Source organism: Aulonocara sp. 'chitande type north' Nkhata Bay, linkage group LG9 (assembly GCF_057382095.1).
Source record: "Aulonocara sp. 'chitande type north' Nkhata Bay isolate Kocher_YH1m ecotype deep benthic linkage group LG9, A_spYH_male_GT1.1, whole genome shotgun sequence".
In the NCBI taxonomy this organism is placed as follows: Eukaryota; Metazoa; Chordata; class Actinopteri; order Cichliformes; family Cichlidae; genus Aulonocara; species Aulonocara sp. 'chitande type north' Nkhata Bay.
In genome coordinates, this window is record NC_141352.1 from 3,556,186 (window position 1) to 3,574,330 (window position 18,145).

At 41.3% G+C, this 18,145-nt stretch overlaps 2 protein-coding genes across 2 annotated transcripts in view; both read left to right on the top strand.

Moving 5' to 3' along the window:
- The first annotated feature begins 566 nt into the window (after window positions 1-566).
- Window positions 567-1,722, top strand: LOC147321443 (collagen alpha-1(XXI) chain-like). The gene is made up of 5 exons (XM_086305322.1): window positions 567-628; window positions 784-925; window positions 1,041-1,158; window positions 1,271-1,407; window positions 1,555-1,722. Exons 1-5 carry the CDS (start codon window positions 567-569, stop codon window positions 1,720-1,722), a joined length of 627 nt encoding a protein of 208 aa, XP_086161448.1.
- Window positions 1,723-2,783: 1,061 nt separating this feature from the next.
- The window catches only part of LOC147321444 (uncharacterized), a 68,991-nt gene continuing 53,629 nt past the window's right edge, over window positions 2,784-18,145 (top strand). The window contains exons 1-15 of the mRNA XM_086305324.1: window positions 2,784-2,792; window positions 5,212-5,328; window positions 5,578-5,764; window positions 5,869-6,034; window positions 6,130-6,352; window positions 10,045-10,218; window positions 12,129-12,206; window positions 12,346-12,357; window positions 12,481-12,552; window positions 13,575-13,628; window positions 13,709-13,762; window positions 14,460-14,513; window positions 14,597-14,650; window positions 15,298-15,351; window positions 15,686-15,739. Of these exons, the coding sequence (XP_086161450.1) occupies window positions 2,784-2,792; window positions 5,212-5,328; window positions 5,578-5,764; window positions 5,869-6,034; window positions 6,130-6,352; window positions 10,045-10,218; window positions 12,129-12,206; window positions 12,346-12,357; window positions 12,481-12,552; window positions 13,575-13,628; window positions 13,709-13,762; window positions 14,460-14,513; window positions 14,597-14,650; window positions 15,298-15,351; window positions 15,686-15,739 (1,362 nt within the window). The remainder of the gene's footprint in view (window positions 2,793-5,211; window positions 5,329-5,577; window positions 5,765-5,868; window positions 6,035-6,129; window positions 6,353-10,044; window positions 10,219-12,128; window positions 12,207-12,345; window positions 12,358-12,480; window positions 12,553-13,574; window positions 13,629-13,708; window positions 13,763-14,459; window positions 14,514-14,596; window positions 14,651-15,297; window positions 15,352-15,685; window positions 15,740-18,145) is intronic.

Consider the following 18,145-nt stretch of genomic DNA (forward strand, 5'->3'; position numbering starts at 1 on the left):
GAGTTATGACAATGATGAGCAGGTTCATGGTTTGAAAATCTCTTTAAGCCATAGGCTCCTTAGCTACACAGGAAGTCTCATTTCCTCCTCGTGTTTCCACCACATCTGAGAAAATGTGAACAATATTCAAACTGACAACAGAGTGAAAAACAGCATCAATGACTGTCATATGTTTTCACACAGGAAGGAACAATGTGACAGTCAGAGTCATTGTGTCCTTATTGTGTTTGATGTGGCAGAAATGGAAAAGGAGAAAGCAGGGGTGTTATGGCCAAACCAGCAGTGATTGGCTGACTGATTTATGAGTCTTTATTTCTGCTTCTGTGTGTAACTGCATTGAATTACAGAGCAAACACAGAGTTATTCTTGCTGGCTTTCATTCTCAGCTCATTTGCATATGCCCACTCTGGTTCCCACAACTCAATTATTTTCTGACTATAACTTTATATCTAAATAAATATGTATCCACGGATCGAATGGACCTGCTTTGTGTGAATCCTGGGAAGTCCAGGGAATTCAGTAAAGATCCGCCCACCCAATTTCTTTTTTATTTGAAGTTATTAAAGATGTTGTACAATCATTCCACTCTGGAACAAGAACAAGAAGAGCCCCAAAATCCACATCCATGGTGCGTGTATATAAACGTGTGACCATAACTGTGCATGCAAAGACTTTTCTATGTATGGAAATTCTGCACGTTCCACACACAAACATGTGCATTTAACTGCTGCAGCATTTTGCCGTGCAGTTGTTTACTTCTTATTTTTACTTCTCATAACTCAGCACCTCAGGGAAGCTCATTTACTCCTGTAACTGCTGTCTGATTGCGTCAGAAATCAAAAGTGTCGAGGAACGTTTTAGCACTGATGGCTCAGCTCACAGCTCTGTGCCGTACAGCGTGCTCGTAGAGCTAATACCTCAGCAGGTTTTGGGGGCGTGGTCATAGTTTAGGCCATAATTTAATGGTAATCTGTTCATAGGTGTGAAAGAATGTTTGCCTAATCGTTACGATAAGAAGCTTTCTTTTTGTTTTTATGTAGGTTGGGCTGGCCTGCGGTGCACTGTTCTCCTACAGAGCCATGTTGCTGTGGTCAGTATGGAGTGTAATTTTACTACTGACGACAGTGGATGCTGCAGAGGAGGAAGATGTGAGAGCAGGTACTGATGACATGCACCTTTGGATGAAAGCAGATCATAAAACTGATCTGTTAAGTCTCCTGAGTGTAATGGCTTCTCTTTAATGACCGTGTATATATCTTTATGTGCACAGGCTGCAGCACGGCTGTCAATGACCTGGTATACATCATTGATGGCTCATGGAGCGTTGGCGTCTCGGACTTTGACACTGCCAAGCAGTGGCTCATCAACATCACCAGCCAGTTTGATATCAGTTCCCACTACACACAGGTAATGCTGCATGCTGTGCATAATGAGAATGATTTGAACAACCTCCAATTTCCTTTCAGATTTACTGCAGTTTTCCTCACTCGAGTTATTTGGTGCATTACACACAACAGAGATCCACTCAGATAAGTTTTGTTGTGTCACCTGTAGGTGGCTGTGATACAATACAGTGACACACCTCGGCTGGAGATTCCTCTTGGGAAACACCAGGGAGTAGCAGAGCTCATCAAGGCCATACGGAGCATCAGCTACCTGGGAGGAAACACACAGGCAGGACCTTTTCTCCTTAAATGTCCTAATTTGCAGAAGAACATATAAAATCATGTATCGTGGGGATGTGTTTAGAATAAACAGATGCAGCAGCATCGACATGTATGTAACACATGCCGATATTTGTATTTCTTGACTTATTCGGTGACTGAATAGAAATGAGCTAACCTGAGGTGAAGGAGAAACTCACAGAGGGGTTGGCAAGTAGCTTTAGCTGCTGCAGGTTGCTTTGGTGTCAATGGGGGAAATCCAAAAAGCGCTTTGTGATTGCTGCAGTCGCCTTAGTTTGCATGGAAGATGCAAACACCTGCTTGCAAACCAGCAACACAAACAGCAGTTTGTCTCCAAACTCTTTGTTACCAACATTTTTCACTTTGAAGGGAAAGTTTCATACTATTTCCGATCGTGGCTCAAAGAGTTGGCAGTTCGTCTTGTAATCGGAAGGTTGCCGGTTCCAGCCCCGGCTCGGACAGTCTCGGTCGTTGTGTCCTTGGGCAAGACACTTCACCTACCGCCTACTGGTGATGGCCAGAGGGGCCGATGGTGCCATATGGCAGCCTCACTTCTGTCAGTCTGTCCCAGAACAGCTGTGGCTACAACTGTAGCTGCCTCCACCAGTGTGTGAATGTAAGAGTGAATGAATAGTGGAACTGTAAAGGGCTTTGAGGGCCCCGAAAAGCGCTATATAAATGCAATCCATTATTATTATTTCTGTCTTGATGCATTCTCAATCATCCAGGAAAGTAAATCTCAGTCAGCTGAGACTTGGATGAGAGACGAAACGTTTCTCCCACAAAACGCTACGTCCAGATGAACAGAATCAACTTTTGGAGGTTCATATTTCTGCTTCATGTTGCACTCTTCACAGTTCCACACACCCTGAGTGTGTACTTGGCGAGTGGTTACACATCTAACATATTAACCAACCAGACAAACTTACTAGTAACAAAAGCAGTTATGTTTTTCCTGCAGTCACTGTGAAATGAGCTGCAAATAAATGTATTTGCAGCCAAATACACCAGATGACAGCCAGCAGCCCTGACAACCACCTTACCAACTGGTTGGAAATGCACACTTTTCCCTGGTTAATGACCAGACTTTAGGCCTTCATGACTGAGGTACAGCAATTCATTTCACAGTGACTGCTAGCAACTCCCAGTACCCACTCACAACCCACTGGGGAATATTTTTCCCTGTTGATTGATGGTTTCCAGGTGGACACCAGCTGTTCTGTCGGGCTATGTGACAGGGGGCATCACATTATTAATATCCCATTAAATAATCATCATAAAATACAAACATATAACTAGATAATAGATAACTGTCTACTTGTGTATCGGTTAGCACAGGGGAAATGTGATGTGCTAAAACTGTATTGTGATGAACTGTGATTCTTGTGCATTTGTATGTCCACAGTGATAATACTGTGTGACACATGTGCGTTAACTTTGTGTGTTAGGACCATTGCATTTCTACTGTAACTGAATCCCCTCCCTACTCAAAGCCGTCCTACTTCTTCTGTACGATCCTTACGACACGCTCAGTCAGTGCAGTTGTGAGGCAGCCGTCTCCACACACTTGACCTTTGCTTATTGCATGAGCGAAAGGGCAGGCGTTTCTCAGTGCTGCACTGTTTCCATAAGCAGTGAAGCTTTGCTGCCAATGTTATTTTGTTATTACATGTTACACGTTATCATAGCTACGCTGTGAACTTGATCAGTTTTTGTTTTTGCAAACTAATTTAGTAGTTTTAGGAAACAGAACAGAGTATCTCTGCTGTCCAGCTTGTCTGTTATGAAGTATTTTGCAAAACTATGTCTTTAAAGAAGCTTCCCCAACATTGTGCACAGGACATGTAAGCAGAATATTAAGACTTGACATAAATAAAAGGATTAGTAATTTAGATCATTTATATGTAAATAGTAGGGGTGCAACGATACACAAAATTCACGGTTCGGTTCGATACTTTGGTGTCACGGTTCGATATTTTTTCGATACAAAAAAATGTTCATGCTTTTTTAATTTGTCATTTATTAAAATTATAAATATATATTTTAACTCAAAGGTACAGTTTTTAAATTTAATGTTGCTGAAACAACAAAGGGATAAAATAATAAATATATCTGATTGAGGAATCACTCATCTTTGGAAAAGAGAATTTATTACAGAGAAATGGCTCTTTCCAAAATAAAAGCTATACTATACGCTTCTTCTGGGATATATTCTCAGCAGCATATTAAACATATCAGGTCCCCATAAGGAGAATCATGTGCTAACAGCTGTCTAAATGACTCGGGTAAAGTTTGTAGCATGTGTGCTTGTTGTTTTTGTCTGCTTCCAGTTGTCTTTGCACTAGGATTATGTCGGCGTAAATGTGCAGTCATATTCGTTGTGTTCCCACTAGTGCTGTCAGCGTAAATCTGAAATGACGTTAACGGCAAATCTCCGTTAACGAGCTACCGCGGATCGCCCCATGCGTGGGGCTGGATGGTGTCAACACGTTAACAAACAAACTGCGCTAACGCACTAGTTCCCACCCATGTAATTGAGCATTGCGTGGCACATCCAACATACTGTTTTACTTTTGTCCATGAGCACTTACCTTCAGGGTCATACGTCACATGAAGACCAAAATAGTTCCAAAGGCCAGATCTGAATGAGGGTGGGGGAGGTTCAATTTGCCATGTTGCAACGAGTTTAGCTTCTGTCTTGCTAGCTTGCGCTGCGCTCGACAGTGCAGCCTAGGCGGAGTAGTCGAACGCAGATCCACTGAGCGCTCAACACAGACAGCATCGCCAGAAGAAAAGTTGATAAAATAAATGAAAAATTTTGTATTGTCCGATACATATGCGTACCGAACCGAAAGCACTGTATCGAACGGTTCAATATTGATACGAGTATCGTTGCACCCCTAGTAAATACATATAGGAATATAAACAATTACGCAGAAAAAAACTGCACAAGTTATAAGCAACACTGCTTGGTTGTAATAGCAGAGTGGAGAGGGAAGGAATGAAACTTTTGACTCCACTGGAAGCGAAGTTAAACAAAGCATATCAAAAATTATGAAACAATCGGTGGGAAAATGGGTAAAGGATAAATTATTACACAGGTGGCCAGCTCCTACAAACTATTCATGTCAAAGCATAGTGAAGGAACAAAACAGACTTTACTCCTATGATGCAACCTTTAAAGCGTCACATAAAAGCAGACTGCACATTTAGGCATGTTCACTGGTGCCACTTGCCAACACTGCATCTGCAGCAGGATGACCACACAACACGGCCACAAGCATGGTCACCAAACAGACTTGCACATGCATCCCTGTAAATTCTGCAGCTGTAATACTCAACTTTTGCATTTCCAAAGACCTCTGTTAAAATGTCTATGCTTGACTGGGAATGGCTAGTGGTTTCATTGAGTAGTCTTTAACATGTTCACTTGGCAGATCAGTCAGGGACACAAATAACCTTTGGGGTTGTGTAAGGTCTGGTGTCTGGTGTAAAATTATTTTTTTTAATTCACTTCTTTTTGTAGACTGGCAGGGCCATCAAGTTTGCAGTGGACCACGTGTTTGCCTCCTCCCAGCGGGGCAATCTGGTCAAGAACCGCATCGCTGTGGTGGTTACAGATGGCAAGTCACAGGATGATGTGGTGAGTGGTCCTTTGCCTCATGGGTAAAACCACGTCAGTGTTTTTGGGTGGCCTTTAATAACAGAGGCAACATAAAAGAAGTATCAACATGGAAAGAAACTTCGGCATAGAAAAGCCACACTGTGAGGTTTTAATACTCTAGCTAACCAGTACTTACCCCCTAACCCTAACTGTAACCGAGACCCTAGCACTTCTTCCCCAGACCTGGGAAAACAATTTAAACCAAAAGATAACCTTTTATATCTGTAGGTTGACGCCAGCATGGAGGCTCGAGCACAGAGTATTACTGTATTTGCTGTGGGAGTTGGCACTGAGATCACCACTTCAGAGCTGATCTCCATTGCCAATAAACCTTCATCTACCTATGTCCTGTATGCTGAAGATTACACCACCATCGATCGTATTCGAGACTCCATGGAGCAGAAGCTTTGTGAAGGTCAGAAAACTCAAGTGTATCTACAAAAGCACAAATTAGAGTGTTGCCAAATATCATATAGCTGAATGACCACTTGACTGAATGAATCACCCTGGTGCTTCCAGAGTCTGTTTGTCCCACACGAATCCCAGTGGCATCCCGTGATGAGAAAGGCTTCGAGCTGATGGTGGGCATGAACATTCAGACCAAGGCAAAGAAGATCCCTGGCTCTTTAGTTTCTGAGACTGCCTATGCCCTTGCTGCCTCCACAGACATTACTGAGAACACCAGGTAACATGCTATCGCTATCATTACATTCATTCTAAACAGCTTTTGGGCTTTGGTCGACAGCTATTTACATTTTTCATTCTTAATCTTTAAACTAGGGAGATTTTCCCAGAAGGCCTTCCTCCATCGTACGTGTTTGTGTCCACTCTACGTCTGAAAGGGATCTCTAGCAAGCTGTCCTTTGACCTTTGGAGGGTGCTGTCAAAGGATAAGGCGATTCAAGCTGCAGTAACACTGAGCGGAAAAGACAAAACTGTTACCTTCACCACCACCAGTACGACAGAGAAAGAGCAGAAAGCTGTCTTTAAAACAGGCTTTCAGGTTGGTGTTAGGATTGAGTGTCCATAGAGACCAATGATACCCCCTTGGCTTCAGGATAAAGCTACAACAACAAAAACAAGTACCGTATTTTTCAGACCATAAGGCGCATTAAGCGAAACAAAACAGTCAGATAAGTCAAACTTTACTCAACTCATTCTTCTTGCTTCCTCCACTTACGTACCATTGATTCATTAATGTTGAATCCTCTGCAGCTGCTCTATTCCAATGTTGTTGCAGTACATTAATGACTAACCTCGTATTGTGGATGGATTATCTCAGTTGTTCTCCTGACTGAAGTTTGGTCCGTTTATAGCATCCTGCGATTGCATTTGTCCCTAACCATCAGGAACCCTCACGTTAACTTTTATCGAGGGGAAAAGTATTAGCATTCATCCTCCAGCTTCACTGTGCTAATGTTATGCTAACATAGCTGTGTCGCTAGCGATCATATTGCACATCATTATATACCAGCTAGCCAAACTTCAGTAACCCTACAAACGTCACTGCTGTTTAGTTTTCTGTCTTCATTTATGTTGGAAGTGGTAGCAGAGCTGTACGTTTGAATTTTTGCAGAAATCTCTCATTCAGAACATGCTATATCATGCTTAAGTGGAAACTAGCGAGCTAGCCTCCTGCTAACTTCTAATTCTGTTAAATTTAATAAATTCTGTTTTCATGGATGTCTGGATGTTAAACTTAATTGTTACACCTGGTAAAGCAGCAGCAGCAAAAAGAATTTAGACAGTTTTTAACAGCCAGTGATGCCGCAGTGATCATTTGACTTTGGGACCTGAAGTTAACAGTTTAGGACCTAGATTTCTCCGCGGTAGCCGTAATGCTCCAACAATCCATCAAGCGGTGAGGCTAGTTTACCAAACTCCTACTAAAACATTTGTCAAATTTTTGAGCGCTGTGTACCACATAAAATCGGTTCGTTGGTAAGCACAACCAGAATTCATACATAAGGCGCACTGTCGATTTTTGAGAAAATTAAAGGATTTTAACTCATTCACTGCCAGCCATTGGCAGTGAATGAGTTAAACCCATTGACTCATTCACTGCCATTGACGGCTATAGACGTCAATGGCAGTGAATGAGTTAAGTGTGCCTTATAGTGCGGAAAATACGGTACAGTTTTATTCTTTATGTTTTGATTTTAGAGATGCAAACTCAACCAGTTTCTCTAACCATACCGAAGCTAAAAATAAACCATAGGATTTTATGTAAAAGAAGACTAACAGCTGTACTGTTCATCTGGCCACTGAGTTTGACAGATTGAATAAAAAGAATAGCTTTTCCATGTTGCATATACAGTGAATATTTTAAAGTAGTAGTTTACCTTGATTTGGTTCAGAAAAAGTAAAAGTAAATCAGTACCTCAGTACATAAAACGTAATAAAACAACACTTATTGCAATAACAGCGTCTCCACTCTGCTCTCTAGAAGTAAAACATTTGTTGATGCTGCTTTAATAAGTGTGGCTAAAGCAGCAGACTGAACTAGAATTGGTATTAATATATATATATATATATATATATATATATATATATATATATATATATATATATAAAACACCCAGCACGCCCCTGCGGGCAGTTTATCCTTCAAGCTCGGGTCCTCTACCAGAGGCCTGGGAGCTTGAGGGTCCTGCAGTATCTTAGCTGTTCCCAGGACTGCGCTCTTCTGGACAGAGATCTCCGATGTTGTTCCCGGGATCTGCTGGAGCCACTCGCCTAGCTTGGGAGTCACCGCACCTAGTGCTCCGATTACCACGGGGACCACCGTTACCTTCACCCTCCACATCCTCTCGAGCTCTTCTCTGAGCCCTTGGTATTTCTCCAGCTTCTCGTGTTCCTTCTTCCTGATATTGCTGTCATTCGGAACCGCTACGTCGATCACTACGGCCGTCTTCTTCTGTTTGTCTACCACCACTATGTCCGGTTGGTTAGCCACCACCATTTTGTCCACTTGGTTATGGCGTTCCATGTATGCCTTGCCTGCTAGCATCTTGCACCCTGCTGTTATGTGCTGGATTGTCTCTGGGGCATCTTTACACAGCCTGCACCTGGGGTCTTGCCTGGTGTGATAGACCCCAGCCTCTATGGATCTTGTACTCAGAGCTTGTTCTTGTGCTGCCATGATTAGTGCCTCTGTGCTGTCTTTCAGTCCAGCTTTGTCCAGCCACTGGTAGGATTTCTGGATATCAGCCACCTCCTCTATCTGCCGGTGGTACATACCGTGCAGGGGCCTGTCCTTCCATGATGGTTCCTCGTCTCCCTCCTCTTTCTTGGGTTTCTGCTGCCTGAGGTATTCACTGAGCACTCGGTCAGTTGGGGCCATCTTCCCAATGTATTCTTGGATGTTCCTTGTCTCATCCTGGACTGTGGTGCTGACACTCACCAGTCCCCGGCCCCCTTCCTTCCGCTTAGCGTACAGCCTCAGGGTGCTGGACTTGGGGTGAAACCCTCCATGCATGGTAAGGAGCTTTCTTGTCTTTATGTCAGTGGCTTCTATCTCCTCCTTTGGCCAGCCTATTACCCCAGCAGGGTACCTGATCACGGGCAGGGCGTACGTGTTGATGGCCCGGATCTTGTTCTTACCATTCAGCTGACTCCTCAGGACTTGCCTGACCCTCTGCAGGTACTTGGTGGTTGCAGCTTTTCTAGCGGCCTCTTCATGGCTCCCATTCGCCTGCGGGATCCCCAGGTACTTGTAACTGTCCTCTATGTTTGCAATGACCCGAGATTATATATATATATATATATATATATATATATATATATATATATATATATATATATATATATATATATATATATATATGAGTAAGTGTCATAAAATGATTAATCTGAATGTGAGAAACATAAACATCTAAGCAGGATGTAAGAAGTGTAGTTTGCTGTACTGCCTTGAAAGGACTCATTGTGCTATTAGAGCATCTCCACCTACCTCAGCTTTCTCTTCATATTAGTGAATGAGTCTTGGCAGCTATTTAAACATCACTCCACATTTACTTCAGTGGAACCAGAGAAGATGCAATGTGATGCCAGGAGAAGCCCAAAGAAATTGTTTCCTACTCTAAACCACTGTATTTTCCTGGTGGAAACCATTTATTGGATGTGTAGAACTTGGAGCGCATGTCTCTATTTCCGAGGCAGTTCTGGGTAATAATCGCCAGGTTCAGTCTAAGAAGCACCCACCACCCTCCGTCTTTAGACGCAATGTTCAATGTGTAGGCCTGAACAGGGTTGTAATTATATTGAATTTGTGTTTGCATATGTTTGATTTGGTTTGATGTGGCACGAGCTAGGAGCTTGTGATTTGTCCTTTCAAAAGTGACTCTCAGCCCCAATGGAACAATCGCTGCTCTGTCTCTCTCTCTGCCTATGGCCTGAAAAGTCCTCGGTCTTAGTACCTGGTGTGTCAGAACTATTTGCAGAGCATTTAGGGAACACACGTTTTTGGTCTTGCCCACAAAATTATATTTAATGAAATGCATGAACACAGTTAAGGCTGGCAACAGAAACAGAAGACTGACTGAAAGAAGAACTGTAAGGTTAATAATTGTTTTCACATCCAGTTTTACTCATGAATGAAAGCTTGACCAAAAACGTGCTTTAAACTCTTAATTAAAGCATCTTTTTGTTCTGACAAAAGGCATTTTTTCATGAAATTTATATCATCTCTCTCAGACTCTTTATGATGGAAAATGGCATCAGATTAAAGTACTAGTGAGGCATCGCCAGGTCACCGGTTTCCTTGACAACCAGCGCATCCAGGAACTAATGCTGAAACCGGTGGAGCCAATTTACATCAATGGGGAAACGCAGGTGTCTAAGAGGCGAGGAACAGACATCACTGTACCTGTGAGTAACACATGTAATTACACTGGAGCTTTGAGCCCTGACGCTGATCTTTTACTTGATTTGATTTGAGGAGATTGGAGTGTTTTTATATGCAGAAAGAGTTTAGATCATTGGCATGTTTAGCTTACTTTCTGATGATCCTTTTTGTTAAAGCAATACGTTATTTCAGTCCAGTACATTCATTCTGGGAGCTACACCACACCTGACCAAATATAGTATAGGAAATGCTTCTGGTAAGAAATTAGCCATGATAATCATCCATCAACTTCCTGTCACTTACCTGAGTTGCAGAGGCAGGAGCCTAAGCAGAATATTTAGATGTCCCCATCCCAGGCTACTTCCTCCAGCTCTTTTAGAAGGATAGTGAGATGTTCCTGAGCAACCATGCTTTGGAAAAGCTATTCCAGAAGCTTAATGGTTTACATTCCCAAACCAGTTCTGATGTGTTTCTGGGATCACTGTCCTGGTGGAACATCCACTCGTGTCCTGGGTTTAACCATCTGTGGTGAATTTGGTGAATTTTGAGGTAGCTTCTTGTTTTCATTGTTCTGTCCACTTTGTGCAGTGTACTGTAGCACTGGGAGCTAAAGAGCTCCAGAGCATCATAGCTGGTGAAATGTTCTTGGGAAGGCTCCCCTTTATTTCTCCAGACATATCTCTTGTCAAATAGCTCAATCTTTGTCTTGTCTGACCATAAAACTTTCCCAGAAATCATTTGGCTTGTCCATGTGGACGCCCACTGTGAACAGTGACACTGATGCTGCAGCAGTTTCCAGTTCATGGCAACCCTAAGCCTGGGTGGTTCCTGGATTTTCTAAGCAATTTCCTATTATTTTAGGGTGACATCTGGGTATCCTTCCAAAAAAAGGAAATCTGCCGTAGAAATGGCTCCAAGAGTCCCTCCCAGTCTATAGTGTATAAAGCTACAGATTTCCTTTTCAGACTTTCTGTGACTTCTTGCACATGATCAATTTTTAAGTATTGGTCATTCAAACGAGCCAAACGAATTCTGTTTTATGCTGGCACAGACAAACTACCAGTCATAGTTAATCATGATCATCAGTGGGAAGTTAATAGGCCTTGTCAAGTTAAAATGTATTGCAGAACCTTCAAAACCACTTCCTAAAATATTTTCAAGGAGATGTATGTATATATTTAAGCCTGTATGTAAATAAATTAAAATTGCACAACCAATGCTTTTTATTTAAGTAACTTAGGATGTATGCTGTATAATCATTCCACCCTGGAAAAAGAACACTTCAAAGAAAGCCCAAAACAGGACAGCCATGCCCATGATGAGTGTATGTAAACCTCTGACCACAACTGTATATGACAACCAGACCTTTGAGTCTACATGAGGGGAGGACTGTTAGCTGGCAGAGCACTATTTTACCTGAGCAAGAGCCCAAAATACTGGTGCTCATCCAATCAGAGCAGCAACACATCCCCAACCTGCGGAAGACAATCCACGCTTTCACTCATTTTGCCATGACTGATATGAGCATTCACTGCTTCAACGCTTTATATACAAAAAGAAATATGGAAAGCATAATTGGACCCCTTTAAAATGTTGCCAGTAGGTTGGATATATTTTGTTTAATATGCTTGACTGTCCAGAGAATGATATTCTGCATAAATGATCCTACAATTATTATTATAGTTTGCAAGGTGTTACAATCATTAGGATACCATGCAACATTTGTTTTGTTTTTAACACACGGCTATTGCATGTATGGATGTAGATATCATTACTATTATCATATGAAGCGCAGTTTGCAACATTTGTAACATTTACATGTTGCAAAATCAGCCTTCAAAGCATCGTGTCACGCATCAAAGATGACACTAGTTTCTGTTTTTACAAAAAGCATGTTTGAAATAATCAGATCGTCCATGTTGTTTCGATTCAGGTGGAGATTCAGAAGCTGCGTCTCTACTGTGATCCCCATCAGAGCGAGAGGGAAACAGCTTGTGAAATCTACTCCGTCGTAAGATCTCTGCTCTCACTCTCTCTTCGTTTCCACTTCAAAGGCTTTGTACTTGAAAGGCTGTGTATGGCTGCGTGTATGAGCCTGCGATGACGATAACCATTATGTTTTCTCTTGTCTTGTCTCTCCTGATACGCAGGATGATGAAAGGGTAAGGGTGAATTCACACATATTTAATCTGAGGTCGCTAATAAAAGTTTCACCACTGAGGTGTTGTCAGGGTAATCCGTTTGTGACCCACTCTGTTAATTTAATTGTGTATGTGTATCTTCAGTGCCCTCTGAATAGAAGTGCCACAGTGGAAGAAGAAGACTGCGATTGTGTAGTCGGCCCACCAGGACCCACGGTAACACACATAAAGACCTACATTTGATAGATTACATGTCTGTTTCCTTTCCTATGGTTTTAACACCAGGCTCTGATGTCTGCAAGATCCCTGCTGCTCAACAAAGAGTGTGCTGATGAGTGTGATCCATCATCATTCTCATTTAACAGCTTGGTTATTCTTTGATTTTGATGTTCACATATAGAATGTGCTGCTAGTTTACACAACATTCTTTGTTGCTTTTTTGGATGCAATAATAATCAGTTCTTTACTGTATCATTACATTGGAGGTCATTACACACCCATCTAAAATGGTATATGCTACATAGAGACCACAACAGGGCAATTGGAAACTAGGAAACTGCTAGTTTATTTGATGTGGATTTGGAGCCTCATTCAAAAAACATACATATCAAGACTTGACTCCTCTACTAATTACCTCTAATGATGTGTGGTTGTGATGAAGCCCAGTTAATGAGTCACAATAGTATTTGTTTGGTAAGGAAAGTGCTGGAAAGTGTCCACGATGTAGACAGCAGTGCACGCCTAAATCGCATCTCTTGCAAACTTGTTATGTTTCCTGAAAAGTCTCCATCGTGTCTGCAGCCAAAGCCATGTACAGTCACGTTAGGAACATTAAGGTTTCTGATTTACAAGGATTTGAAAAATGCATTCTTCCTAGAATTCATGAAAGATATTTGCAGCCAAAAGATCCCTGGTTCAAGTCGCACCGTTTCAGGGGGTCATGAGCCGGTGAACTCCCAGTGCCAGTCCAAAACCCAGATGGGACGCTCGCATCAGGAAACCACTCGGTGTAAAATCATACCTGTGATTCCATCACTGTGGTGGAGCGTCTGAAAGTACTTTCCATTAAATGTTATGGGATCAGTTGTTCCAAATTTGAAGGCAGTTCATTGTCATATTCTGGGACGGTTGAAGCGATGGGCAGCCACAGCCTTGGTATTCATAGAGCCAATGGCATAGCTGCTGTTGTGTCTTAATGTAAGAAGAAAGTTTCTGATTAGAATATTTTTATATTACAGGGTTCACCAGGTGAGAAAGGGACACATGGGCCACGAGGGCCTGAAGGCAAGCCTGTAAGTATGGATATCTTTGGACGTTTTTCATTCTGTTTTATCTTTGGATGCATGTTTGAACATGATGCAATTGTTCTCAGGGTAAAGAAGGAAAACCTGGTGATCCTGGCCCCCAGGGGTTTCCAGGGATGAAGGTATAAGGAAACACCACGATAATACCTTTGAATAGACGCATTTCACTTCTCTGTTTCTGTGTGAGTTGTACAGAGCTGCATGTCCTCAAAGAGTTACTCCTCCCTGTATTATTCACCCACCCGCATTCTTTATAGCACATTATATATCAATTTGGTTGTCTTTCCCTTTGATTAATAATAATAACAATAATAATAATACAACATTATTATTATTATTATTATTATTATGTCTGACACAAGGAAGAAAACTGCACTTTACATAAAGCATTGGTGGCTATAAGACAGAAACGTTTCTGGAGACTCATCGATTCGCTGTTGGCTTTAACTCACTTTTTAAGTCTGTGTTTCACCAGCAAATTAATATTTGCGTGATGAGGAGTTCAATGCAGAGCGATAATTATTGTGTACCCAAGAATGTACACACAACAGCCACAATTTCAAAAATTAACATGTGGTGACTGTCATGGATGATCTGGAGGAAAGTCTTTCTGCATGCCTTTGTTCATAAAGGACGTCTGAAATAGTGACATCACACATGTTTGTTCAGATGTGATCAAACTATAAGCCTAACAAGTTATGTCTTTGAATATCCTGCAAATGTATTAAGTTTTAAATGTATTATAGAAAACAGGCAGATCAAAATACTTTATGCTGTTTATTTCGGTGAACACTTTTCTGACCTGTCTTCCCTCTGCAGGGTGAAGCAGGTCCGACAGGAGCAAGGGGAGCACCTGGTCCTAAAGGTGCAAAGGTAAGTGTTAGAAAACCAGGAGCATTCGTGTGTGTTCTTATTCACACTGGTTGTTTTATAGACAGTTCTTCAATGTGTTGCAGGGAGACAGAGGCGAGCCAGGCTTAACAGGAGAACCAGGTCTCCCAGGACCTAAGGTAAGACTGGGAGAGCAACAGTCCTACGGACGTTTTGAATGATATATATTATAGATATATTTCTGCAGCTCTCTCTCGTTCATTGTGTCTTGGCCACTTTTTCTGTTTTAGTGCTGCTTTGTGTCGCTGTACTGCAAGGCACAAGAAGCCACTGATGCTTTACAATATTTTAGACAACTTAATGATTTGTATAACAAATTGTTAAAAACAAAATGAATTGTTAAAAAATAACGTTTGAAATTAGAAGCATTTGTTTTCCTTTTTTTCCCCACAGCTAATCTTATAACATTGTACATGCTGCTGTAGCAAATAAAAACAAAATCTTTCTGCATGATTCTTAAATTCACTCTTAAATCTCCTAAATTGTAAGAAATAAATGTTCGAAAAAGTTCAGGTTCAAGACACGAGTCTTTAAATGCTGCCACATTTAGCACGGACATTTAAAACATTCACCATGATCATCCTGTTGAATTTAATTTGTTTCTAACAAATTTTCCTGCACAATAATAAAACTTTGCTGTTAATGTGAGTTTGAAACTCTAGAGAAACATTTTCTATGTCAACCAACAGAATTAAAATTAAAAGATGGTGAAGTTATTATTTAAAAGTGATCACATTTGAATGTTAGCAACATTCTTCATGTGCAGGGTCTCCCTGGTGAGAGAGGAGAGCCAGGACCTCCAGGAGAAGCTGGGCCGATGGTAAGCTCTAGAGGGAGTTAGCTGATGCTCATAGGATGCTAAACCTTTCAAATGTAGGGCTCTGTCTGAGGTCACGAGATCATCAGATTATTCCAAAACACTCGATAAGAAAGCTATGATAAGTTAAAAGCAGTTTAAACACGGCAAGCAAAAGTATTTCAAAATGTAACAAATCAAAAATATCTTGAATGTGTTTATATGATATTATTTCTTCTCCTAATTGAACAGTAGTGAAGAGACGAGTTTGCTTGTGGATGGGATTTCTTCCACCTTCTGTACCATTTCCAGGACCCTGTTGTTTCATATTGCCTCACAGAATTTTTCATCCTCCTAGGGGGAGCCTGGAGCTCCAGGCCGTGTCGGACTGGTTGGCGCGCTGGGACCAAAGGTCAGTGCAGACTGTAGTTTCTGAGACATCAAGTCCGCTTCACGTTGCAAACATTGCACTCTGTGATTGTCAACATCTCGTGCCAACACTATAGAGAATATTTCTGTTACAATTAACATGTGTGCTGCTGTTAACAGCTGCCAGTGTTTCTGTAAGCTGTCTGAACAGCTCGATTTGATTTGACCACAGTGGCATTTGTGGTCCAGCATCTGTCTGCAGCTTCATCACAAAAGTGTTGGGAAGCACCACACTCTGCATACAGGACAGTTTGTTTGGCAAAGCAGTGGTTTTGTAGAACGAACCTCCTTTAAGCTGATCTTACAAAGCTGCACGTTTGTCTTTATGGATATTCATACTGAAACTGAAGGCAATGAATGCCAGCAAGTGGCTGCCATTTACTTTATGTGACAGTTCAGACGCTGACTGATAGCAGAACTGAGCAGGACATTAAATGTTAAAAACATTTCCGACCTCTGTGTAAGCTGCCCTCGTTTAAACTTTGCAATAGTACCAGTGCATCTCAAAGACATTTAAATATTGTGAAATGTTTTTTCATAATTCATTTAACAAAGGTAACGATGACAATTACACTCTGAGTACTTTTTTGGGACTCCTTTATCACAAATGACTCTTTCAGTGTGCCGTGGCCTGGAGACAGTCAGCCTGTGTCGCTGCTGAGCGGTTACTTTATAGCCTCACTGAGCTTTGCTGTATTTGTAGCCCAGGTCTTTCTCATCTTCCTCTTGACACATTTTAACAGAAATCAGAAATTTAAATGTAAACATGTTTATTTGCTATATGTGTAATAACATTTATGATGTCATTAATTGCACATTGATAAAACTAATGTTAGTGTGGAGTTTAGCTAGCTAGCTGTAACTTGGCTATGTAGCATAAGTGATTGTAAGATTAGGTGACAGCATTACTACAGTAGTAGCAGACGGTGGGCTAGCCTTTTCATTTCATGAATGATCCTGTTCTGTCAAGGAATTAGATTTAAGAGTTGAATGTGGATAATGTACCACAGCTAAATTTGAATTAGAATTTAAGCTTGTATAGACGAGATCATAAAACAACTGAGAAGCGCAAACATATTAAACAAAAGAAGACTTTAAAGCAGCTTTATTGTCTTAGCGTAAGTTAATGCAAAGCATGCTGTGGTCTCAGACTTGAAAAAACCTAAAAGGTTTTAAAACTGCAAAGTTGGCAGAAAGACATAAAGATATTCAACTTCCTACTTACTTTTTTGTCTTCTGGAAAGCGAAATAGTTTATAAAGATCCATCTGGGTGGGATAAATATTTTATATGGGAGGCAGGGAATAAGATACTCCCTGTGCTCCCTGGTAATTTTAAACTTTACTGATAGATATGTACATTTGACAGGACAAACAAATAAAGGTAAACTCTTATATAAAAAACTAAAAAAGGACATTAGGCCCCACCTAAGACTCAGCACATTTACAAGTTTTCTTTAGCGGCCTAGAAAAGTAATCCAGCGACAGTCGTCCATAAATCCATGGGCTGCATTAGAGAGGATCTGCTAATAGCTATTTCAGCATGCTCCTAATGGGAGTAATTTGACCAAATGGAAGCTCATGCAGGGTAAAAATAAAGGGCCATAAAGAAAGAAATACCTGTAACTTAAAAAGTCCATGAATTAATTTTGTAAACAAATCTCTTTGACAGATTTTATTTCTCGCTGCTCTGATATGAGTCATAGAGTCGGGCTGCATGTTGTTATAATCTTATCCACCACCATTTCTGTCAGTTAATTAACACTAGTAGTGGGCTACAGCCACACACTACATGGGATGTTCTCCTGTGGCAAGCTGGCTGTGGCTAAATGAAAGAGCAAATGCACACATCTGCAAGCGTGTGTCCACACCCACCAGCTACAAGTGTGCACACTGCTATTTTGAGTTTTCTCTGAACTCCACGCTGACTCTCGGCCACTCTGCTCAGTAATTTGGGCCTGTTCCTGCTATCACAACAAACTACTTTCTCCAAGGATCTGGAAGTGTTCTCTACCAAGTGGAGGATGCTGGTACACATTTGGTGTCCATGTGTGGGAACATGTGGCTGCTACTGTCTCCAGAGCACTCCCTGTGGAACGTATCTGCATTTTTGGTCATCTGGTCATGAAGGCACACGTTAACTAGCTTAATTTAGCATCAGACTAGAAGCAGTCTCTGCAATCTGTCCAGCATCAAGGTGATTGTTGAACAATTACTTAATAAACAATAAACAATTACTTTGTAAGTGCACACATTTCCAGCTGTGCATCATTACCAGAGACCAGGCTGTTAGATAGGAATTAAATAAAGGAAAACAGGATGTAAATATGAATAGATAGTAGAGATGGCACGATACCACTTTTTTATGTCCGATACCAATACCGATATCAT